The following is a 21815-nucleotide window of genomic DNA, read 5'->3' on the forward strand; positions in this document are numbered from 1 at the left end:
TGAAAAAAAAATTTACATATTGTAAGTTTAGTCAAGTAAAATGTAGATGAAGATTAGTAAAATAATGTCAATGGGGGAAGAAATTTTGTACACCCTTGCTTTTTTTGTTTTTATTAAAAAAATTATACATTTATGCTCAGTAAAAAATTCAAACAGTAGAAATGGGTACACACAGAAAATCCAATGTACTCACCTCCCAGTCCTATGCCCAGAAGTTTCACGTATCCTTCTAGAAATGTTCTGTCCATGTATAAATGTATTTCTCATTGTTAAAAAAAAAAAAATGCACAGAACCATAATACATTGCTTTACAACATGCTTTTAAAAACATCCATTTCTTGGGTGTATTTCTATATGAGTACAGTCAGACTCACTCAGGTCCGTTTTGTTTAAAGAGCAGCTACTTGGTTTACCAAGCTGCCTGTGGGTGCAAACTTGGATTGCTCTCCAATATTTTACACATCCTTATACATGGGGGTGAGTACTGAGAAAACATTTTCCCTGTAAATGGAAAAAGTTTCACTGATCAGAAGTTAGGGAAGATTCTGACAATGAACAAAGACCTGCAGGCAGTAGGTGGGGTTGGCAAGGGTACTTGAGCTTGGGTGTCGCTGAAGCACAGGGTCCTTGCTGTGCCAGTTCTAGTCTTCAACTCAGCACCTAAAGCCGTCTGATGAGCAACTGCGAACCCCTTCCAGCAGTTAGTTGTACAGAGAAAGGCCACTCATTCCATGTGAGGGAACTATTGAACATCTCCATAAATATCTCCAGCACAATCTGTCATATTCATTTGATACCAGTAAGATCATTCGAAATAAACCTAACTAAATGTTTGTCCCAGAAGTGAGTCACATCCTGAGTGTTTGACTGGAGTATTTGTAGACTTCACCTGTTGATCATACCTAATCCCCAAACCCAAATCTGAACTACTCCAAAATCCAAAATTTTGCCAGGTGGTAGTGGTGCATGCCTTTAATCTCAGCACTCGGGAGGCAAAGGCTGGTAGATCTCTGTCAGTTCGAGGCCAGCCTTGTCTAGAGCAGGTTCCAGGATAGCCAAGTGCTATACAGAGAAACCCTGTCTCAAAAGAAAAAACAAAAAAACAAAAACCCAAATTTTGAAAATCATCTTGGAGTATAGCTGCTCACCCTGAACTGTGTTAAAAACAAAATACAACTTTTATTGTTTAACTCCATCAGCTGAAACAATCCTTTTAAAGGAAGGTAGAAAATAAGTTCCTGTGTGCTGACTTAAGATTGCATTACTCTTAGAAAAAGTAGGAGCAACCCATCAGAATTTTGGCATTATTGCTAAAACCTTCTCTTTGACATCCACATCATGGTGATAAACTAGAGCTCTCATTTTCTGGGCACAGTCTTCTCCATACAACAGGGAGAACAATGACCCCTTAGCGAAGGGAGGCTGACTAGCTAGGCAGCCTTCTACTCTGAGGCAATTGTTTATATTCTGAAACAGTGTAAGCGCCCGAAGAAGAATCTCATTTGCTATTTGGCCATCATAAAGGGAAAGAAATGAAGAATCCACCTGAAAGAGGAAATACTGAGTATCATTTTTGTATTTTAAAACAACATTGACCAGTTTACATTAAAAGTCTGACCATAGGCAAGCTAACCTAACTGCTAACTTACCTGTGCAATTTTTATCCCCATGTTTGTTACAAATGAAAATGAGGTTTTGTTTGTTAGCTAACAAGAAGGTTTCTTTGGAACCCCAGAGTGTAGACATTTGAAAAACCAACCACTTTAGTATCCATCCAGTTTTTGTAAGAACTCATCAATTCAACCAATATTACTGTCCACACACAGTACGGGGAACAGGGCTGAGTGGATGGTTCTATTTCTGCAGGCAGGGAATTCCAGTCCATCTCTGCGCCACTCTGACTTGCTTCAGAACATGGGGACAGTTTTCAAGGATCTTGCTTATTTGTTACATGTTTGTGTCTCCTAAGTTCCATGAGAACAAACACTATGTACTTGCTGGTTCGGGCACTCTGCCCAGCATCAAGCACATACAGGCGACTCAACACTGCTGTTTCAGCAAAGGCTGAGGTCCACGTGCATAAAGCAAACCAAACTTAAAAATACAATGACACTGTGCACTGCAAAAGGAGCAGAGATGGAAAGTTCACTTGATACAGAGAATTTTTAAAGAGGGTTTTAAAAAGTCCAATATGCTTGTTTCAGTAAACATAAATTCATATATACGAGGAATAACAAGCTAACACCTTAGTTCTGCTCTTCAGAGATAATCCCTGTCAATGTTTCTAACAGACCTTCCTAGATCTATTTGTCAAAATCTATGTCTGTGTGCATTTACAAACCAGGGAGGTGATGGACTTACTTGAGCACTCAGTAGTCCTTCTGTCATGGCTGGATTCTCCGACAAGTTCAAAAGCAGCTTCAAAACCTGAACCTGCGGGCGGAAGGCTGGGTTTACTGGATCAGCAAGCACGACCCTCTCCCTAGGATGTCGGCCTCTCCCTCCCTGCCACCTGTAAACTCCTGTTTGCACCGCCAGGCCTGGCTCCAGTTCTCTCTGGGAAGTCTCTGCTCAGCTCCTCTGACCCTCAGCACCACATTCAGAGCAGCTATGTATGTGCCATGTATACCTCACTTCTCTGTCTCAACTGCTGGGGAGACAGAAAAAAACTCAGCAAATGTCTTCCAATACCATAAGTCTGCTATGTGTTAAATCACCTCTTTTTCTCCCGTGTTTGTGCTTGTGTGTATACATGTTCACATGTATGTGCATGAGGAAGCCAGAGGATGAGGTCAGTGGTTAGACAGTGGTTACACTTGAACCCAGAACTCACCTATTGGGCTAGTCTATCAGCTTGATCCAGGGGGTCCCATCTCATTCCCCTTGTGCTAGGATTACAGGCAGGCCACCCGCCCAGCATTTACATGAGTACTGGGATCTGAACGCCTGATCTCATGCTCGCACAATGAACAATTTAACCATGGAACTGGTTATTCCCCCAGCTCTTAAGTCAATTTTATTATGAGTCCTGGTAAGGATACTCTGATCTTTGAACAACAGAAATCTCTCAAAGCTTAGTTTATTTCTCATGAAAGTTATCAAAATTCTGTAGGTTTGGTCACCACGACCAGATACTAGAATCCTTTCCTTCTACAAGGTGATTATGAATCTTGGAGCTTATCTTTTAAAAATGTGAACAATGTTTAATGATCATTTAAATGGGAAGTGATATTAAAGTGATTTAATAGCTAATTAAAATGCTAGCATTCATATTACTTATTTCTGAAAAATCAATAATTAAATAGAACGTCTTAAAAATGTTTAGACTTATTTTATGTGTTTATGTGTATAAACGTTTTTGCCTGTATGTATGTATATGTACCGTGTGTGTGGCGCCTGCAGAGGTCAGAAGTGGGCATCGGAGCCTCAGGAGCTGGAGTTACCAGTGGTTATGTGGGTGCTTGGAACCAAACCTGGGTCCTTTGCAAGAGCAACACATACTCTTAAGTGCTGAGTCATCTTTCCAGCCCCAGAATCTCTCTTTGAAAAACACTAACCCACACTTTCCACAAGACAGTTGAAATTAAAATGAGAAGGAGGAGGGTACTAAAGCCAGGCCAAACAACAACAACAACAACAACAAAAAACCTTCCACTTTTCACTAGATCCAGGGAGGAACCTGGATGTCCGTTTTTATAACTGATTAAACAGGCAACAGATCCTGACTTTAGAACTTGGAGGGGAGAGGGCGCTGGGGATCAAACCTGGGTCTCCTGGGCTGGGCAAGCACTACCCCACCACAGTCGACCTTAGCCCTAAACCATTTCCAAATACAGGACAACAAAGAAAAAGGAAGTTTCCACATCATATTACAATTCCTTTGGTCACATGTCAACCTACTTATGAATTAAAGGTGATAAAACTTTGCTTAACCTCCTGTAGTTAGAAGGTTTTTCTGGTCCCGCCAGGCCCTGTAGTCCCATGGACCGCTTATAAAATAATCACTCAGAAGTTTATATTAATTAAACTTGGGAGGCAGAGCCAGGCGGATCTCTGTGAGTTCAAGGCCAGCCTGGTCTACAAAGCGAGTTCCAGGAAAGGCGCAAAGCTACACAGAGAAACCCTGTCTCGAAAAACCAAAAAATAAAAATAAAATAAATTAAACTGCTCAGCCATTAGCTCAGGCTTATGACTGACTAGCTCTTACACTTAAACTCAGCCCATTTCTGTTAATCTATATGTTGCCACATGTTCTGTGGCTTTACCTGTGTGCCATTACATGCTGCTCCCTGGACGGCAGGCTGGCGTCTCCTGACTCAGCCTTCCTCTTCCCAGAATTCTCCTTCTCCCGCCTATACTTCCTACCTGGCTACTGGCCAATCAGCTTTTTAGTTATCAACCAATCAGAGCAAAACATTCACAGCATACAGAACATCCCACAGCACCCTCCTTTTTATCATCTTTTAAATTTTTGCAAGGTGTGGAGGTGCACACCTTTAGTCCCACCACTCAGGAGGCAGAGGCGGGTGGATCTCTGTGAGTTCCAGGACAGTCAGGGCTACACAGAGAAACCCTGTCTCTAAAAGCCAACTCCCCCACCCCCCAAAGTTAAAAATTTGGAAATTAATACATGGTCATGATCAAATGTCAAACAATGCAAAAGAGGACAAGGTGAAGACAAAAGCATATGCTAGCGGCCCGTCCTGTCCCAAAGTGGGGGTCATGCTTTTCACACAGGTGTTTCTAAGGAAAATGATGGACTGTTAAAGGTAAGAAAGCAAGAGTGACTTCTGACCCTCTAGTGCACTCCCTGAGAGCTACTGTGAGATCTCAGCTGGCCTGATGCTGTCGGCAACACCAGTAACAGGTCTAAGGAATAAAGTGCCTGGCTGTAATGTAAATGAAGCTTGGAGCAGGGTAACAGGAATCAAAGCTGTGCAATAGATTGCCTTGACCTATGAGATGAACCTGGGTGAACTCTGTGAAGGTCCACTCACTGGCAACCAGAAATAGTAAGGAACAGCTACTAAGTATCTGAAATGTGACCTTGCTGGCCTCTATAGGTTAAACATAGTTTAAAGTTCTTTTTCCTTTCTTGTTATGTGCACCACCTTGTGGTGATCCAGGACACTTAAGTTGTTGGCTCTCTGTTGTGCGTGCAGATAACAAACACTTTCTAGTATTTGGATTTGCTGTGAATCAGTGGCAGCCACAGATCACAGGGTACAGGGAGAGCACCACCACAGATCACAGGGTGCAGAGAGCGCACCACCACAGATCACTGCATGCAGGGAGCACACCACAACAGATCACAGAGTGCAGAGAGAACAGCATGCAGAGAGAGCACCGTCACAGATCACAGCGCTCAGGGAGCACTGCCACAGACTAAATAAAATCTTTAATAGTCACTCTGCTGGTCACTTCCTGAGGAAATACCTATCCATAAAAATGGATGACTATGCAACAATGCACTTTTGAGTTAGAACTTTACACTCAGCTTTTATGGAGAAACATAATAATGGCCAGGTTCCCATCAAAATTTTAATTTTCTATCCTAGAAAAATTGTAGGCAACGCAATGGAAAAACACGACAAAACAATGCGAGTCATCTCTTAAAAAGTTGTAGATTTTATCAACCAGATCTGAGACAGATATGTACAGGTCCAGAGAGATTTGCTTGGCTCTGAACCAAGAGTTCCTCCTGGATTCTGGGTAAGGCAGCTGCAGAGACAGTCAAGGGCAAGGTTTTTTCCTATAGTAGTCACATTCAACACAGAGGGAGGCATTCTCCTGGGCCCCAGACGGCTGGAAGTCATCTTCCACTGGGCTGGAAATAACCAGCAGCTATAGCAGTACTGCAAAAAGGACGGCTTACACTTGTGTTTACTTCTGAATGTCTGGGTATGTCCTGGACCAGACCCAGACAAGCTGGGCCATAGGAAATGTGGAAAACCCACATAAATACCTCAGAAGCACTGGACTACAGTGAGGTACTTCGGCAATTATACCCTGAGAACTCCAGAAGCACTGAAATAACGTCAGATACTTGGGGTACATCTTCACATTGATCCTTCCTAAATACTAATGCAGCCAAGTATAGTGGCACTAACCTATCAATCTGAGCACTTGGGAGGCTGAAACAGGAGAGTCAAGAGTTCAAGACTAGCCAAGGACACATAGTGAAACTGTCTCAAAAAAATCCAGCTTGGGGCCAGCTAGATGGCTCAGTAGGAAGGGCCCTTGTAGTAAAGCCTTAGAACCAGAGTTTAAGTTCCCCAAATCCAGGTAAAGGTGAAGAAAAGAACTGACTTTACAAGGCTCTCCTCTGATCTCCAGGTGCACACTGTGACACACACCCTTCCTCCATCATATATACAAATCATAAATAAAAATTAAAAATAAAATCATATCCAGCACAATCAAACGCCCATGCATTTTGCTTTCAATTGTCTGAGAGAACACACATCTACATGGTTAAAACAACCCTCATAAATAATAGACCCACCATTACAACTAGTCAATCTACATTCTATCGATTGCTTTAAAAAGAATAGCAGGAAGAATAGACTTTAATACAGGAGATTCACTCGGACTTTCAGGTGTCTCCTGTGGTCCTATCTGCCGTCTTCACCTCTGCTGCCTCCTCCATTTGTACAACGGACAAATGAAGCCTTCTGCACGATTCCCCTCACTGTTAACACCGCATAACTGTGGAGTAGGAGGACTTCAACAAATAATGGCTGAACCAAAAAACCAAAACCAAAAACCAAACGAACCATTTTGTTAAGAGAGTAATGGAGGGCTGGGGACATACTGCAGTTGTAGAGTGCACACCCGAGTTCCATTTTCAGCAGGATATAAAACCAGGCAAGGTGTACACACCTGTCATCCCAGCACTCGGAAGGTGAAGGCTGGATGAGAATCCAGGATCATCCTCTGCTGCACAGTGAGACCCCACCTCAAAACTCAGTAAGGGCCATGAAGGGCTCAGCAGATAAGGCACCTGTGTAGGCCCCGGGACCTGAGTCCGAGCCCCAAATCCACGTAACGGAGGAAAGAGAAAATCAATTCCACAGCTTCCCTCTGACTTCTACACATGCTTCATACCACACGTCCACCAAACACACACACACAAAAACACACACATACACAGATAAAAGAAAACTTATAAAAAAATAAAACAGGGCTGGTGGGAGGCTCAGTGGGCAAAAGGCCTGCCACCAAGCCTGAAAACCAAAGTTCAGTCATCAGGACCCACATGTGGGAGAGAGATCTGACTCAGGGTGTGTGCACCATAACATGCGAGTTCCTCCCTTCCTATAAATAAGTGTAGTGATGATGATGATGGTGATGATGACAGACTGTCACATGTGACATGAAAATGAAAGGGACACTGGGAAGGAGGATGGGGGGCAGGCAGGGTTAAGAAGGAGGGAAATTGAGAAGGAAGAATGTGGTAGTTTGGATGTAATTGGCCCCCATAAACCCTTAGGCACTATTAGGAGGTCTGTCACTGTGGGGCTGGCTTTGGGGTTTCTTATGCTCAGGATATTGCCTAGTGTCTCAGTTGACTTCCTGTTGCCTACAAGATGTAGGACTCTCAGCTACTCCAGCACCATGTCTGCCTGCATGTCATCATGCTCCCTGCCATGATGATAATGGACTGAACCTCTGAAACTGTAAGTTACCACCTCAGTTAAATGTTTTCCTTTATAAGAGTCGCCATGGTCATGGTGTCTCTTCACAGTCTTAGTTAGAAACCCTAACTAAGACAGAAGTTGGTACCAGGGACTGGGGTATTGCTGTGATAGGCTGGACCATTTTTGTTTGGAGCGAAATGGACTTTGATACTTTCGGTTAGGAAAGCAGCAGAATGCTTTAAGCATTCTTAATGGGCCATACTAGTAGGAGCATGGAAGACAGTGGTGCTGTGTGTGATTTGATGAACTGGGTATATGGGTGGGAGGCTACCTCAGGAGGTTTAATATGTTGCCTAGAGATCATTCCTGTGATATTTTGTTGAAGAATGTGGCTGCTTTTTTTGCCCTTGTCCGAAGAGTCTGCTGGAGGCAAAAGTGAAGAGATTTGGATTTGGCAGAGGAAATCTCAAAACAGCCTAGTATAGATTCTGTTGTGTGGTTATTAATGGTAACTGATGAAGATTTATAATGAAAAGATTATAAGCAAATGAAGTACAAAAGGCACAAACTGAGAAAAGGGTCACCGGGAAGTGGAACAGAGTTAACTCCTGTGCACAAGGAGAAAAAGGGATTAAGAAATAAAGAGGGTGGTGACCTCAGGGCAAGATCCCACCCAGCTAAGTTTCCAACCTGTGAAAAGGAACTAAAGAAAAGCTTAGAGCCAGGTGTGGTGGCACACACTTTTAATCCCAGCACTGGGAAGGCAGAGGCTGGCGGATTTCTGAGTTTGAGGCCAGCCTGGTCTACAGAGCAAGCTTAGGTAGTGAAGGACAGAAAGCTGGTGAAGATGTAATTGAACAAGAGGGCCATGTTCCAGCCCCAGTAAGCAGCAGTACTTGTAGCTTTGGCCAAGTGGTTCTGGACTTAAGGATAAAAGGGACTATAGAATTTGCCTGGGACTAAGGAAAGCCACTGAGGCCAGGCAGATGTCAGTGTATCCCTGAATGGAGGCCTAGAGAGGCCACTGTGTGAAGTTGTGAAGTTGAAGCCTGGCTTGCCTTGGAGACCCTAAGATGTTAGAGATGCCAGAGTCCTGGGATACCTGCTGAGGAGAGCTGCTAACAGGGAATGGAACCAGCTCAAAAGGAAGAAGTGTGTTACAGTCAACAAAGCTGAACGGAGTTGGAGATCTGAAGAGCGTTTGACATCAGACATTCAGATGCAGAATTTGGAGTTTGCCCAGCTGGTTTTCCGTCCTGTTTTGGTCCAGTATTTCCTCACTATGCTCCTTTCCCTATGTTTTGGAATGGTAATGTATATCCTGTGCCATTATATGTTGGAAGTATGTGATCTGGTTTTTGATTTTGATTTTATAGGGCATTAGAGTTAAGAGATTGCATGAATCTCAAAAGAAGACTTTGAACTTTGTACTTTTCAACATTGTTGAGACTGTAATAGACTATGGGAACTTTTGGAGTTGGACTAAATGCATTTTGTATTATGATATTAAAAGCTTATGGCAGTCAGGGAGTAGAATGTGGTAGTTTGAATGTAATTGGCCCCCATAATCTCATAGGGAGTGGCACTATTAGGAGGGGTGGCTTTGTTTGAGTGGGTGTGGCCTTATTGGAGGAAGTCTGTCACTGTAGGGGCGGGCTTTGAGGTTTCCTATGCTTAGGATACTGCCCAGTGTCTGAGTCCACTTTCTGTTGCCTTCTGTTCAAGATGTAGCAGCACCATGCTCCCTGCCATGATGATAAAGGACTGAACCTCTGAAACTGTAAGCTGCCACTCCAATTAAATGTTTTCCTTTGTAAGAGTTGCCATGGTCATGGTGTCTCTTCACAGCAATAGAAACCCTAACTAAGACAAGGAGTAACAAAAACTATACATAAAAATGAAACAATGAAAACCATTACTTTGTATGCTAATTTTAAAAACTGGTCAAGGTAAAAAGGTAAAAGCTGCAACTTATGGTCACTATTTCTGAGTCCCTTTACTCAGTGTTCCTATTTCTGGTTAAGGATGCTAGGGATCCCAGTAGAACATGGTTTACTGATGTCAGAAAATCAAATGACCACCCACCTGAGGTGAATGTCACATGATCTTCACACACTGATTCTGCAGTTAAGCGTTAGGAGATAAAACTAATGTGCTTTCTTGGGCTTCTGAGTATTTTTCATAAACTTTGAATGGACTATCTCTTTTACTTTTTGATACAGGGTTTCTTTATGTGGCCCTGCAATTTGCTGTATAGATCAGGTTGGCCGTGAACTCACAGATCCACCTGCCTCTGACTCTCAAGTGCTGAGACATCACAGGGTTGAAATAGATGGTGTGGAATTACAGTCTTTCTTTTTCCTCACTGGAACTTATTCTGTAGTCTAGGTAGAACTCTCCGAACTCTGCCTGCCTCTGCATCCCAGAGTGTCGAGGTTAAAGCTGTGCGTTACCACACACAGACTGCAAATTCAATCTTACTAAGTTTGATGCAACAGCTCTCAACCTGCAACACTGACTGGCACCCCTACCTTGGTGCTTCCGTTTCCAATAAGTAACAGGTGGAGCAGGCCTGCGATGTAGCTGCTGAGCAGGTGCTGGTAGTCATTGGTGACGGTCATGTTTGTGAGCAGCCTCAGTCCAGCCAGCTGCACAGGGGAGTTCAAGGGATCCGCAAAGACATCCTCACAGACTCGCTGGACATATACCTGAAGGCAAAAAGAAAGACTGAGCAACACAGACTTTCTAGAAATGTCTACTGAATGGCTGAGTAGACCTCAGGATGAACTGGTTCTTCAGAAAAGGGGCCATTTATGTTTGCCCTCCAGCTCTGGTGACTATTTTAGTTGAGCTGCCTTTGTTAATGACCTGGCATTGTGCTGAGAATCAAAAGCAAGCAGAGAAAAATTAAATTCAGCTCAAGATTGTTCTTACTTATGCAGATACACGTATGTGAGTTTCCACATTACTATTCCCTTTCACTGGTAAAAGGCAATGAAGCACTGGTGGTACTAGGTATCATGCATGAGTTTCCAGACTGGAAAATTTATCACTCAATCTGAATGCCATCAAAAATTGCAAACTTGTAAGAAAATGTTACTCATTTGAAGTTCTAAGAAATCATCAACTAACCACCCAACACAGCTTTACTAACATTTGTGAGAAACTCCAAATGTATCCACGCTGCCATAGATGTGGCAATGTAACAATAAGAAAGCAGAGATCAAGTTGTAAAGCTCTAAATTACGCTTGTAAGCCAACTGTTTCTCTTTGGTCACAGTTTCCTTACTCTCCATCCTTTAAAAGCCTTGATGGTGAGGAGGGCTCTACAGGTAGGTGTACTGGATATTTGAGGATGACAGTCCACTAGCTGCTTATCTTCATCTTTAACCACTTTTCTGTGGATCTGTTTTTTCCTCATTGACTTTGGAAGTATTTTCTTAGACTGAAAGTGCCATCCTGTGTATGTCTTCATTCTGTACCACGGAACAGTTTAAAAACACTGAGCTGCACCCACTTGGTTTCTTAGTTTACCGAGTCTTTCTTCGGGTGTGTTCCTGGATGCTAGCTTTGTTCTTTTAGCATTCCTGAATTAAACTGAAACCCAACTAGAAAAGCCTAGGGGATAGCTCTGCTTTAGTTTCTTTCTTTAAAGGTAGTTGTTGGCTATAAAGTTATAAGAGACACCTTGTTATATTCCATCACTCACCTTTAATCACTTCTTTTGAAAGGACAACCCGATGCATTTTTATTCCAGACAACTCACCTTTATCTTGATTTGATTTTCAACATTCACACTCAGGTTATTTAGTGCATTTAAAGCTTTCTCTTTAATACTGTGGTTCAGAGAGTCGATTTTGTTTCCAACAATTGGGATGCCACCCAACTCACGAATAATGGCCTAAGAGAGGGGGAAAAAATGGACTGTAACTTCAATATGCAGCCCTTTAACTGAATTCTGTACATCTAAAAATGCAACTAAAATTAATCACTTTAGAGAAATGCTATTCTCATAAACAAATCTTCCTGTTAGAAAATTTTATTACTTAAAAAAATTGTATTTATGTGAGTGTCTGTGTATATATGTGCATGCAGAGGGCAACCTCAGCTGTCATTCATCAAAATGCCATTCACTTTTTTTTTTTTTTTTTTTTTTGAGACAGTTCTTTCATTGCCTGGGACTCAACAAGTGTGGAGATGTAATATTCTGAAATATCTTATATTCTAAGACTGGAATTTTTTGCTGGACCTCATAGCCAAAGTTAATAATAAATCTTGAAGTCACTTAAGATTGCTAGCCTACCATGTACTCAAACTGTTTTACCTGCCTTTAAGAGAATAATGTCACTATTAACCTTGCCTTGGATTTCCAAAGCAATTAACTTTTTCAACCTAAACTAACGCACCGTGACAATCTTAAGTAATACTCTTTCTTGCCCCTGAACCAGAATAATGCATGTGTATCATTATTGCCGAAAGCAGCAAATACGGAAGCTGAAAGTAATATGGATATTGGTTAAAAACAATGTTTATTATCTGGGTTGGGATCAGCTGGGGCCAGTAATTTAATCCCTTGTAAAACTGTTAAAGATTTCTGTAAAGTGTCCCATCCTTCCCCACATGATATTTGTGGAGGTCTGAATAAAAACGGTCCCCACAGGCTCATAAGGAGTGGCACTATTAGGAAGTGTGGCCTTGCTGGAGGAAGTGTGTCATTGGGAGTGGGCTTTCAGGTTTCAGATGCTCAAGCCAGGCCCAGTGTGACTCCGTTCCTGCTCCCTAATCCAGATGCAGAATTCTCAGCCACCCTCCAACACATCTGCCTATACGCTGACATGCATCTCACCATGACAATAATGGACTAAATCTCTAAATTGTAAGCCAGCCCCAATTAAATGTTTTCTTTGTAAGAGTTGCTGTGGTCCTGGTGTCTCTTCACAGCGACAGAAACCCTGACTAAGACACTGTTCAATAAATAGTGAGGCCCTTTGTAGGCATAGTCAGCTACATCACTCACAGACAGACACACACCAGGCACTCACACACAGAGACAGGCACAGATTCAGACTCAAATAACAGACAGACAGAGGACAAAAGACACAGGGAGAATGAAGTACAGTGGACTCACTCTTGGTTAAATGACTCTAAGGGGAAGTGCTTTTATTTCCTCAATGTGACACAAATGCATTACTGGTGACTCGGAGTTCATCACTAATGTGTACAGTCAGTGCAACCAAGTAGACCTGGCTGGCCGGCCGGGGAGCCTCAGGCATCATCTTTCTGTCCCCACCTTGCTAGTGCTGGGATTACAAGTGTGTGCTACACCTGGCTTTGGCTGTTTTAGTTTGAGCTCTGGGGACTGAATGTAGGTCCTCGTGCTTGTAAGGTGAACCGCTTTACCTACTGAGCTTTCTCCTCAGCCTTAATTTTCTATTTATTTATTTTCATTATTTATTTACTTTACTTTTTGTGTGTGTGGGGGAAGGATGCACATATTTATGTATGTGGAGGCATGTTCCTAAGTGTGAGCCAGAGGTCAACCTTGAGTGTTGTTTCTCAGTAGCTGTCTTATTTTTTGAGACAAGGTCTCTCATGAGGATCAGAGCTTGGTAATTACGCTACATTTAGGCCAATGAGCCTCAGGGACTCCTTGACTCCTCAATGCTTCCTCAGTGCTGGGATTATAAGTGCATGGTACCATGCCTGGTTTTCATGTGGGCCCACTTTACCCATTGATCTATCTTCCTTTGTTTTAGCTGACAGACACTATATATATATATATATATAGTATGTATATACTATATATATATAAAGTTTTGATACATGCATACATTGCATAACCACCTTAAATGCATATATTTCCTCAAACATGTATTACTTTTTAATGGCAAAACATTCAAAATTCTTTTTTTTTAGCTCAAAATAAATCTGCACTGATGCCAATGTTAACAAGAAGCATTGTTGAAAAAAAAAAAAACAACCCAAAATTGTTTTTCCTTGTTCTCTGTGGGGGAAGGGAGAAAGAAGCATTCACACTGAACTCTTCAGTCTTAGCCATTCACGCTGATTTGGTGGTTATCACTGGCCAAGGGACCACCTACATCAGGACCATGCCAGCAAGGTCAGGTTCCCAATGAAAACACATACTTAAATGTTAGGTGCTTTTTCTATTTTATGGAAGCTCTGCTTTTTGATGAATAGGAACTATTATGAATGTGATGCTAGTATCCAGCTTCTCAGACAGTTCTTCCTGTGCCATTATTTGGCTGTGATTTTCTGATGCAAAAAAAGCAAATAATGTTGTGAGCATAAGTACATACGAGGATACAGAGACTCCGAGAGTTAAGTGCCTAGAATCATAACTACTACTGTGTGTAAAAAGAGGAGGCTTACTTGATTAGCTGAGAAGGCTGCATTATTACCCAGGGTGACCAAGGCTTTTTCAACAATTATAGGATCATTGGTTGACTCCAGCAGGTATAGAAGTTTTTCAAGTTGTTCAGCATTTAAGATCTCATCATAGGAACCATCAGTTAAGTCTTCTGCATGAGAGGAAAGCCATTGAAAGGTCATTAAAATCATCATTGAAGTGTTTTGTTTTGTTTTCTGGTTTTTCGAGACAAGGTTTCTCTGTGTAGCTTTTGGAGCCTGTCCTGGAACTCACTCTGTAGCCCAGGCTGGCCTCGAACTCACAGAGATCTGCCTGCCTCTGCCTCCAGAGTGCTGGGATTAAAGGCGTGCACCACCACCGCCCAGCATAAGCGTTTTGTTTTTTAAAGGCTGGGGACAATTTTCATCATTTGAGAGAAAGCAAAAGGCAAGCAAGGTGTAAATGCTGACATCTGTGGGCAAGAGGAAGATGAAGAGGAGGAAGAGAGAAGGTCACAGCTTCAAGAACAAAGGCCGCTTCAGCAATGGAGGCTGGCACGTGGAAGAAGAAGGGAAATACTGAGGAGTGAGAAAGTAAGTGTGTGGGAAAGCATGCTTAGGCTTTGGGTCAGAGTCAAAAAAGATGAAGAAAAGGGAAAGGGAAAGGCAAGCCTCTTCTGAGTGAGCAGCCCAAACTTCCAAGGTTCTGTAGATGGCTGCCTGGCATTGCTCGTCTGCAGCACTTTACATGGTTTACATCATTTGATTCTCAGGTATTCCTAGGAAAAAGATACTATTATTATTCTGAATTTATGTAGGAAACAAAGGTTCATAGCCATCAAGTATCAGCCAGTGGTCCCATAATCTATGTCTATTAGTAAGGTAGTGCATGTAAATAACAGGGACCCCTGATGTTGACAGCATTTTGTCTCCTACTTTATAGGTATACGGATCTGATGGGACATTTGCCTAAAGAGCGACGATATGATAGGTCTGTGCTAAGTAGATAAGGGAGGGACTGATTACCCTTTTAAGAGTCCATCAGGCAGGAAGCCTATGGAAATAGCACAATCATGTTTTCAGTGTGCGGTTGTGTAGTTTATCTACATAGAGGCTTCCTGTTTGATAGACTCCTAGTTCTAGAAGTTATTATGAATGAAATCTTTTCAATTAAATTTATACTGAAAACTTGCACATAGTGCTTGGATATAAGAAGTTACTAAGTGTATCTGTGCTGTGTTCCATTTTACCATCCCCCCCCCCCCCCCCCCCCCCCCCCCGGCCTTCTAGTGTTCAGTTAATTCTCTGGCACTTTTCTGACTCAAAATAAGTCATTTACAAATTTCTTTTTCAGAATTTCATTTTCTATAATTTTGCTTCCTTTGTAACACTGAATTTTATCATTTTTCCTGTCAAGAGGCCTGGGACTCCAAGACAATGCTAAATAGTTGTAATAGCACGTCTCTTAGTCTTGAACTTAGTAAAGATGAAACCAATGTTTTAATATTAAATACCTTTAGTTAAAGCATCTCTGTGTTTGTTTTTGATGAGTATTATCCATCAATTTAAGAACATTTCTTTCTATTCCTAATGTTGCAAGTTATCAGCAATACTATTTTAATGACTTTTACACATTACTATGTTGTTTAAAAATATATTAATGCAATAAATAATATATTCTCCTATGAATTCTTCTTATATGTCCATCTGGCCTCAGTATATCATTTCCTCAACTCTCTGATAGATTTTCTTTATTCATGATTGAGGGAGATTTGTACCACCTTTGTCAAGTTCTTATGTCAAGCAGACTGAATGATTTGATACTGTTTTCATCTTTTCCAAGGGCTTCGAAGAGTCTTAGTTCAGGAATTATACTTTTTTTTTGGAGATAAGTTTTCACTATGTAGCCTAGACCTGAGTTGATTCTTGGTCCTCCTACCTCAGCCTGCTGAGTGACAGGGACCAACTTTCACACCACCGCCCTCTGCTGGACTGACAGACAGGAATTACACATTTCTCCAAAGTTTAAGACGAAGAAAAGATTTCTCTTTAAATATAAGGGTAGAACTTTGGGAAGGGTCCGTGGGCATTAATAAAGTTGTCTGACCTGTGTTTCATTTCCAGTACCAAAGCGTAGTGGTGTATGCTCTCAAGCCCAGCAACGATAGAGATGGAGGATCAGAAATTCAATTTTCTGCTACACAGTGAGTTCCAGGGCAGAGATACATCAGACCCTCTGCCTTAAAAAAACAAAACATGCCAGACAGTGGTGGCACAGACCTTTAATCTCAGCACTCAGGAGGCAGAGGCAGGTGGATCTTTGTGAGTTCGAATCCAACCTGGTCTACAGAGCTAGTTCCAGGGCAGCCAGGGCTACACAGAGAAACCCTGTCTTGAAAAACCAAAAATCAAAAACAACAACGAAAACATTCTTGCATAGAAATATTTGACAGAGAAAGAGACAACAATCCAGGCTTTGTAAGGGCAATGCTCATCTTCACAAACTGTTTAAACTCTGTGAGAAGAGGGAAAGATACTGCATACCCTCTTTTCTTACAGCATTTCCTGGAGGAAGTGGAAGGCTAGAATATAAATCCATGGGTGGTCCTGGTCCCTTCAGGTACGTGCAAACTTTGAAAAGTAAATGCCAAAGTTGTACAACCCGAAAATACTTTTATACCTGCCTATAAAGATGCTTTATTTCCTCTTTAGGGAAAGGCAATAATTATCTATATTGCCTTTACTCTCACCTATACCTGCCTGAACTCTCAGTGAATTTGAGATGAACTATGTGTAGAAAATGGTATTGTCAAGTCCTCTTATTTTTTTTTGGTTTTTCGAGACAGGGTTTCTCTGTGTAGCTTTGCGCCTTTCCTGGGACTCACTTGGTAGCCCAGGCTGGCCTCGAACTCACAGAGATCTGTCTGGCTCTGCCTCCCGAGTGCTGGGATTAAAGGCGTGCGCCACCACCGCCCAGCTCTAAGTCCTCTTATTTTAAGGACAAGCTACTATTTATTTTGCATATCTCCAGCTACACAGAGGTGAGAATTCTATCTTTGGAATGAAATTAGCCAATTACATGTAATGGTGTCGGTAAAATGTTTTAATGATTACTCAATAAAAAAATTACGTTTCTCTACCTCTGAGGAAGGCAGGTTTTTGGTTGGCAGATTTTATTTCAAATTGTTTGCCCAACAGTTTTCACGACCTAAACGATCCCTTTATGTGCAGCAAATTGTTGGACCTCTCAATGTCCCAATCACCATAGGACTGAACCTACAAGCCTTGTCTGCCAGAAGGGAGTACCTCCTGTAGGCTGAGGTTATTTCCAACACACACCCTGAATTTCAGGATGCTACGGAGGGCTTCAAGGTACCTGCCCTGGACAGGTCCCGTAAAGTGCTGGCAGAATAGCACCTTAGGGATCTCTTCTTCACACAGCTACGTGCAAGTTGCAACCTGGGCTCGAGGCCCTGCACTAAGGCTCTCGCAGTCAGGGGCATCTCTTTGGTAACACAAAGGCCAAGGACAAACTTTACAGTGACAGGTAATCTACAATGGCGCGGAGAAACCTTAGTTCTCGGCTGAGAAGCCTGAGGAAGCAACAGAAAACTTCAGGCAATGTTTTCAGCCCTTATTTTAAACAAAGAAGCGGGGGCAGGGAAGCGGCTCAGGACCCACCCAAGGCAACCTAGGCTTCCTGACTCGTCTACCTCCAGCCTTCCTCCACGCCCTGCCCCATGTCCTCCCACTCAGACCTAGTTTTACTGCGACGACAGGGAGTCGCGAGTGCTTAGGGCTCCTCCGGCCCAGCCCAGCCCGGGGTGGTCCTGGAGCCCCGAACCTGTCCACCTGCCGGGTGGCCCATCGCCTCACCTGCGGACCGCGAGGGGCGCAGCCGGCGCCCGCCTCGCCGCGGGCCCCGAGTCAGCCGGTAGATGCAGTAGCAGGCGCCGGCGCCGAGGACCAGCCCCGCCGCCACCCAGCCCACGTCCCGCGCGCCGCCCATGCCGCTGCCGCAGGGAACCGGGAAGCCGGGACCAGCTCAGGCCCAGAGAAAGGAAATGGGGTTGGAGCTCCGCCTTCCGGAAGCCGCCCTGCTGAAATCGGAAGCCCTCCCAGCCAGGGCGCGGCAGCGAGCGCCTTCCCCCCGGCGGGCGGGAGGGGCTGGCCGGAGGCGCCGCTCCCCACTGAACCCCGACTGCAGCCTCGTCCCGGGCCGGACCTCCCCGCGTGAGTCCCGCCCCTAGCCCCGCCCCAACCTCCCCTGCCCAGCTATGCCCCGCCCAGCCCGCCCTGCCCCGCCCAGCCCGCCCTGCCCCGCCCCCTTCCCACTCTGCCCCGCCCCTCCGCTCAAGCTCTTTTTTCCGCCTCCAGACTGGCGGAGACTGTACGGCTCCTCCCCCGTGGTTGCCGGGCAACGCCCCGACGCGGCCGGCCCGGGCAGCGTTGACACCAGTAGTCCGCAGAGCGAAGTTTCTCAGTCTTGCCCTTGACCATGGCTTCACTACGCAGTGCCACCCCCAAACTGAGGAACTACTTCAGGGACAACTACATTCCTCAAATCTGTGAGGTACTGGAGCCACGCGGCCTCACACACACAGAGGGAGCGGGAGAGGCAAGGAGATGCCCAGAGCTGCAGCTGGGAAGGAGCGGGATGGGAGAGGCTGAAGGGGAAGGGTGGAGACCACCGAAGGGTGGTGATGGTGGCCAAAGCAGGGATGGGGATGAGAAAGAAGGGCAGAAAAAAAAGCGACATTTTCCAGAGAGGAAGAGCACAGGGCCCTGGGTGGAAACCCCACGTGTCAACCTTTAGACAAGACGAAAAAGGGGAGAGTGTCAGACACACAGAGAGGAAAAGAGAGCGTTACATTATGAAGAGTATCTTGAGCAAGAAGTGGGCGGTGAGCCTAGACTTCAGGGTTCTGTGGGTAAGAATTGCCTCTTCCCGCTCTTAGCAGGAGGGAAGAAGAGTCACTGCTGTTCGACACAGCTTCACACTACACCTTTTCAGACATGGACACCCAGGCAAAACCTGGGGTTTTGGTTTCAGCAAATGAGTTTCAGGGCGAATCTGTATGAAGCAAAACTGGATTTATTAGAAGCAGAAACAAAGGTGCTGCAATAGAGAGTAAAACACTGTCAGTTGTGGGCTTCTGAAGGGACACTCGTGTGTAAGTGGCTTTACAGTGGAGTTATAGGTATGTGTATGTTTTCTTCTTGTGGCTTTCAAAATTACATCTTTAAGTGTTGCTAATCCACCCCCCCCCAACACACACTTTTTTTTTCTAACATTACCCAGAGAGTGTAGTTTGTCACAAGGTTAGATTAAAAGTTGAAGTTTCTTTTTCTCTCAGTAACTAAAGTTGTATGATGGATTTATGAGTGGCTTCATTTAGGTCTAGGAGAGAGGAGGCCAGGAGTTGAAGGTTATCTGTTGTTTGGCCTTATGTAAGCACAGCCTAATCACTGGCCTTGGCATTCTTGACTGGGGCGTTTGGAAGTACAACATCTAGCCCTGAGCGAGCACAGTTTATGCCCCATCTTTATTAGAGCACCGTTTGGAAAAACATGTTCCCTGTGTGGTCCCATAGGTCCCTTCTGACAGTGAGAGCAGATCAGAGCTGCAGGAACAGGGAGCAGGGTTTCCTTCTCGCCCTCATAATTACCCCCTTCTGCCCTGCCTCAGGAGAACAGTATGGTGCTGAATACAAGGTTTTATTCTCCTCAGGGTAGGGAGCTGAGAAAGTTCTGGTAACTTCTATTTTGTCTGTAAATGGTAAGTGTGTATTGTGGGTGATACAGTAGGAGTTTCGAGCAGATAACTTCTTGGGGAGAATAAGAGCACAGGGGAGGGAAGGGGAGAGCCATTCAACTTCAGGGGAGAATGAGAGGGCAGGGAAGGGGAGAGCCAGTCAACTTCCAGGGGAGATGAATGCTCTAGGGAAGGGAAGAGGCAAACCATTCAACTTCCAGGGCAATTTGGTACCAACTCTTGTACCTTTAGGGTGGTATTTTGAAGTATTTATTAACATGTTAAATAGGGGTATGCCCCGTGATTTTATCCCGAGAAACCCTTCAGTCACCTCTGCTCATGCATTAACAGCAGGTGAAATAGAAGTCTTGGGTCCCACCCATTCACTTTCCCTTGGAGGCCATTAAGGTGAACTTAATTCTGCCAGCTCTCTATCTATTTGACTCAATTTCCCAGGACTTTTACTCTTCTAAAAGCCACCTGCAAATATGTGTAACACTTAATCTTTTATTTTTAGACATCCATGGATATTTGACCTCTTCTGAACATCTGTGTGTTCTAAGTAAAACCTAGTTGTTTACCTACAATACCATTTCTCTACGAACTTGTGTACATTCTGACTAAATGAAAACCAAAACCAAAAAGTTACTCATGCCACTGGTAGGTGTAGTTCTACCTGCTAGGGAGACTGGGGCTAAGGATTGCTTGAGCCCAGGCATAGTAAGACTCAAAAAGAAAAAAACAAAAAAGCAAATAAAACAAAACAAAAACCTGCCTGATATACTAGACTTACTGAATCTGTTGACTAATACTTTTCCTTGGTTTTGCAACCAACCACTTGAATATATTGTTATTTCTACCCAGTTCTCTTCTCTTCTCTTATAGGAATCCAATCGTGAATATAATAAAAATTTTACCTTTGTCCTGTTAACTGTTTTTTCTTCTGGGTACAATTTTGGATCTTTTTCACTGATTAATGTAATGGATTGCTAATTTTTTTTAACATTTATTTATTTATTATGTATACAGCATGTATGACTGCAGGCCAGAAGAGGGTACCAGATGGTTATGAGCCACCATGTGGTTGCTGGGAATTGAACTCAAGACCTCTGGAAGAGCAGTCAGTGCTCTTAACCTCTGAGCCATTTCTCCAGCCCATGGATTGCTAAATTTACTAATTTTGTTTTATGTTGTATCCCATCCCATCTGTTGAATATATTAAATTAAATCTTAATTGTGGACAATATATTTTTCAAGCCTGGAATGCTCATTGATTCCTGTCAATGCATTCTATTTTTAAAATTATGAAAATACCTTTTCATTTATTTTGCTATCATTTCCTGTTTTCTTTAACATGTTAGTGATTATTTTTATAAAATAATTATCTGGAAAACTGATGGCACATGTCTGTAATCCCAAGACTCAGGAAGCTAGGACAGAAGGATGGCTTTAGGCTAGCCTGGGCTACATATTGAATTCAAGGCAATCATAGGAAATTTAGCAAGAGAGCCTGTCTAAAACAAAGACAAAAAGAAACACTGGTACCTTCAATATATGAATCATTTTTGGGGTCTGTGTCTGTTGTTTCTTTTCTTCCACTGATTATCATGTTTCCTCATGCACACATTGAGTGATTTGTTTTGTTGGATATCAAGTAAAAAGGAACAGTAGACATTCTACACAATACATTCTTTCACCATAGAGGGTTCCCCCTTTCCTCTCTATAGAGTGAAGAGGTCACTCAGTCTAGGCAGATGAAGCTGGCTTGAAGCTAGACTGCAGGTTCCTCCCTCTTTCCTGTGAATATCCTCTTAGATGTAGTTGTGCTGGCTCCTTTATGAACACCCTAGACCAGACATATTTGCTATTGAACAAATGGCCACATTTGGGCACCTCTTATTCTTTCAACTCCATGCAACTACCAAAAGCTGGCTTATTGCTGCCTGGGGGCCCAGCCTCCAGCAGTGAAGGGCTCAAAATGAATCCACAGCATAGGCATGTACTAAGACTTTTCTATCTGAAGGGGTTAGGGAAAAAGATGCTCACACACT

At 43.4% G+C, this 21815-nt stretch overlaps 2 protein-coding genes across 7 annotated transcripts in view; one reads left to right on the forward strand and one right to left on the reverse strand.

Moving 5' to 3' along the window:
• Positions 1-95: 95 nt before the first annotated feature.
• Positions 96-18234, reverse strand: Armc10 (armadillo repeat containing 10). Its single transcript, XM_059257236.1, has 6 exons — positions 17886-18234; positions 14034-14182; positions 11407-11541; positions 10172-10348; positions 2362-2433; positions 96-1545 (listed from the first exon to the last, which is right to left on the reverse strand). The coding sequence occupies exons 1-6, from the start codon at positions 18016-18018 to the stop codon at positions 1291-1293; spliced, it is 921 nt and encodes a 306-aa protein (XP_059113219.1). The 5' UTR covers positions 18019-18234; the 3' UTR covers positions 96-1290.
• Fbxl13 (F-box and leucine rich repeat protein 13) overlaps positions 18142-21815 on the forward strand; it is a 207044-nt gene continuing 203370 nt past the window's right edge. For 2 of the 6 annotated variants that reach the window (XM_059257222.1, XM_059257221.1), the window contains exons 1-2: positions 18157-18242; positions 18387-18582. Coding sequence is in view for 4 of the 6 variants with exons in the window: in XM_059257223.1 (XP_059113206.1) it covers positions 18508-18582 (75 nt within the window). In the remaining 2 variants the exon portion in view is untranslated. Of the gene's footprint in view, positions 18243-18386; positions 18583-21815 lie in introns of all 6 variants that reach the window. The other 4 variants (XM_059257223.1, XM_059257220.1, XM_059257217.1 and 1 more) reach the window with 4 other exon arrangements.

This window comes from Peromyscus eremicus, chromosome 3 (genome assembly GCF_949786415.1).
Source record: "Peromyscus eremicus chromosome 3, PerEre_H2_v1, whole genome shotgun sequence".
NCBI lineage: Eukaryota > Metazoa > Chordata > Mammalia > Rodentia > Cricetidae > Peromyscus > Peromyscus eremicus.

Excerpts from the sequence above, each read along its gene's own strand:
- Armc10 (XM_059257236.1), bottom strand. The coding sequence starts at position 18,018 with ATGGGCGGCGCGCGGGACGTGGGCTGGGTGGCGGCGGGGCTGGTCCTC. Across the intron at positions 14,183-17,885 it reads GCGCCCCTCGCGGTCCGCAG|AAGACTTAACTGATGGTTCC; the intron begins GTGAGGCGATGG and ends CCTCTCATGCAG. Across the intron at positions 10,349-11,406 it reads AAAATCAAATCAAGATAAAG|GTATATGTCCAGCGAGTCTG; the intron begins GTGAGTTGTCTG and ends TTTTGCCTTCAG.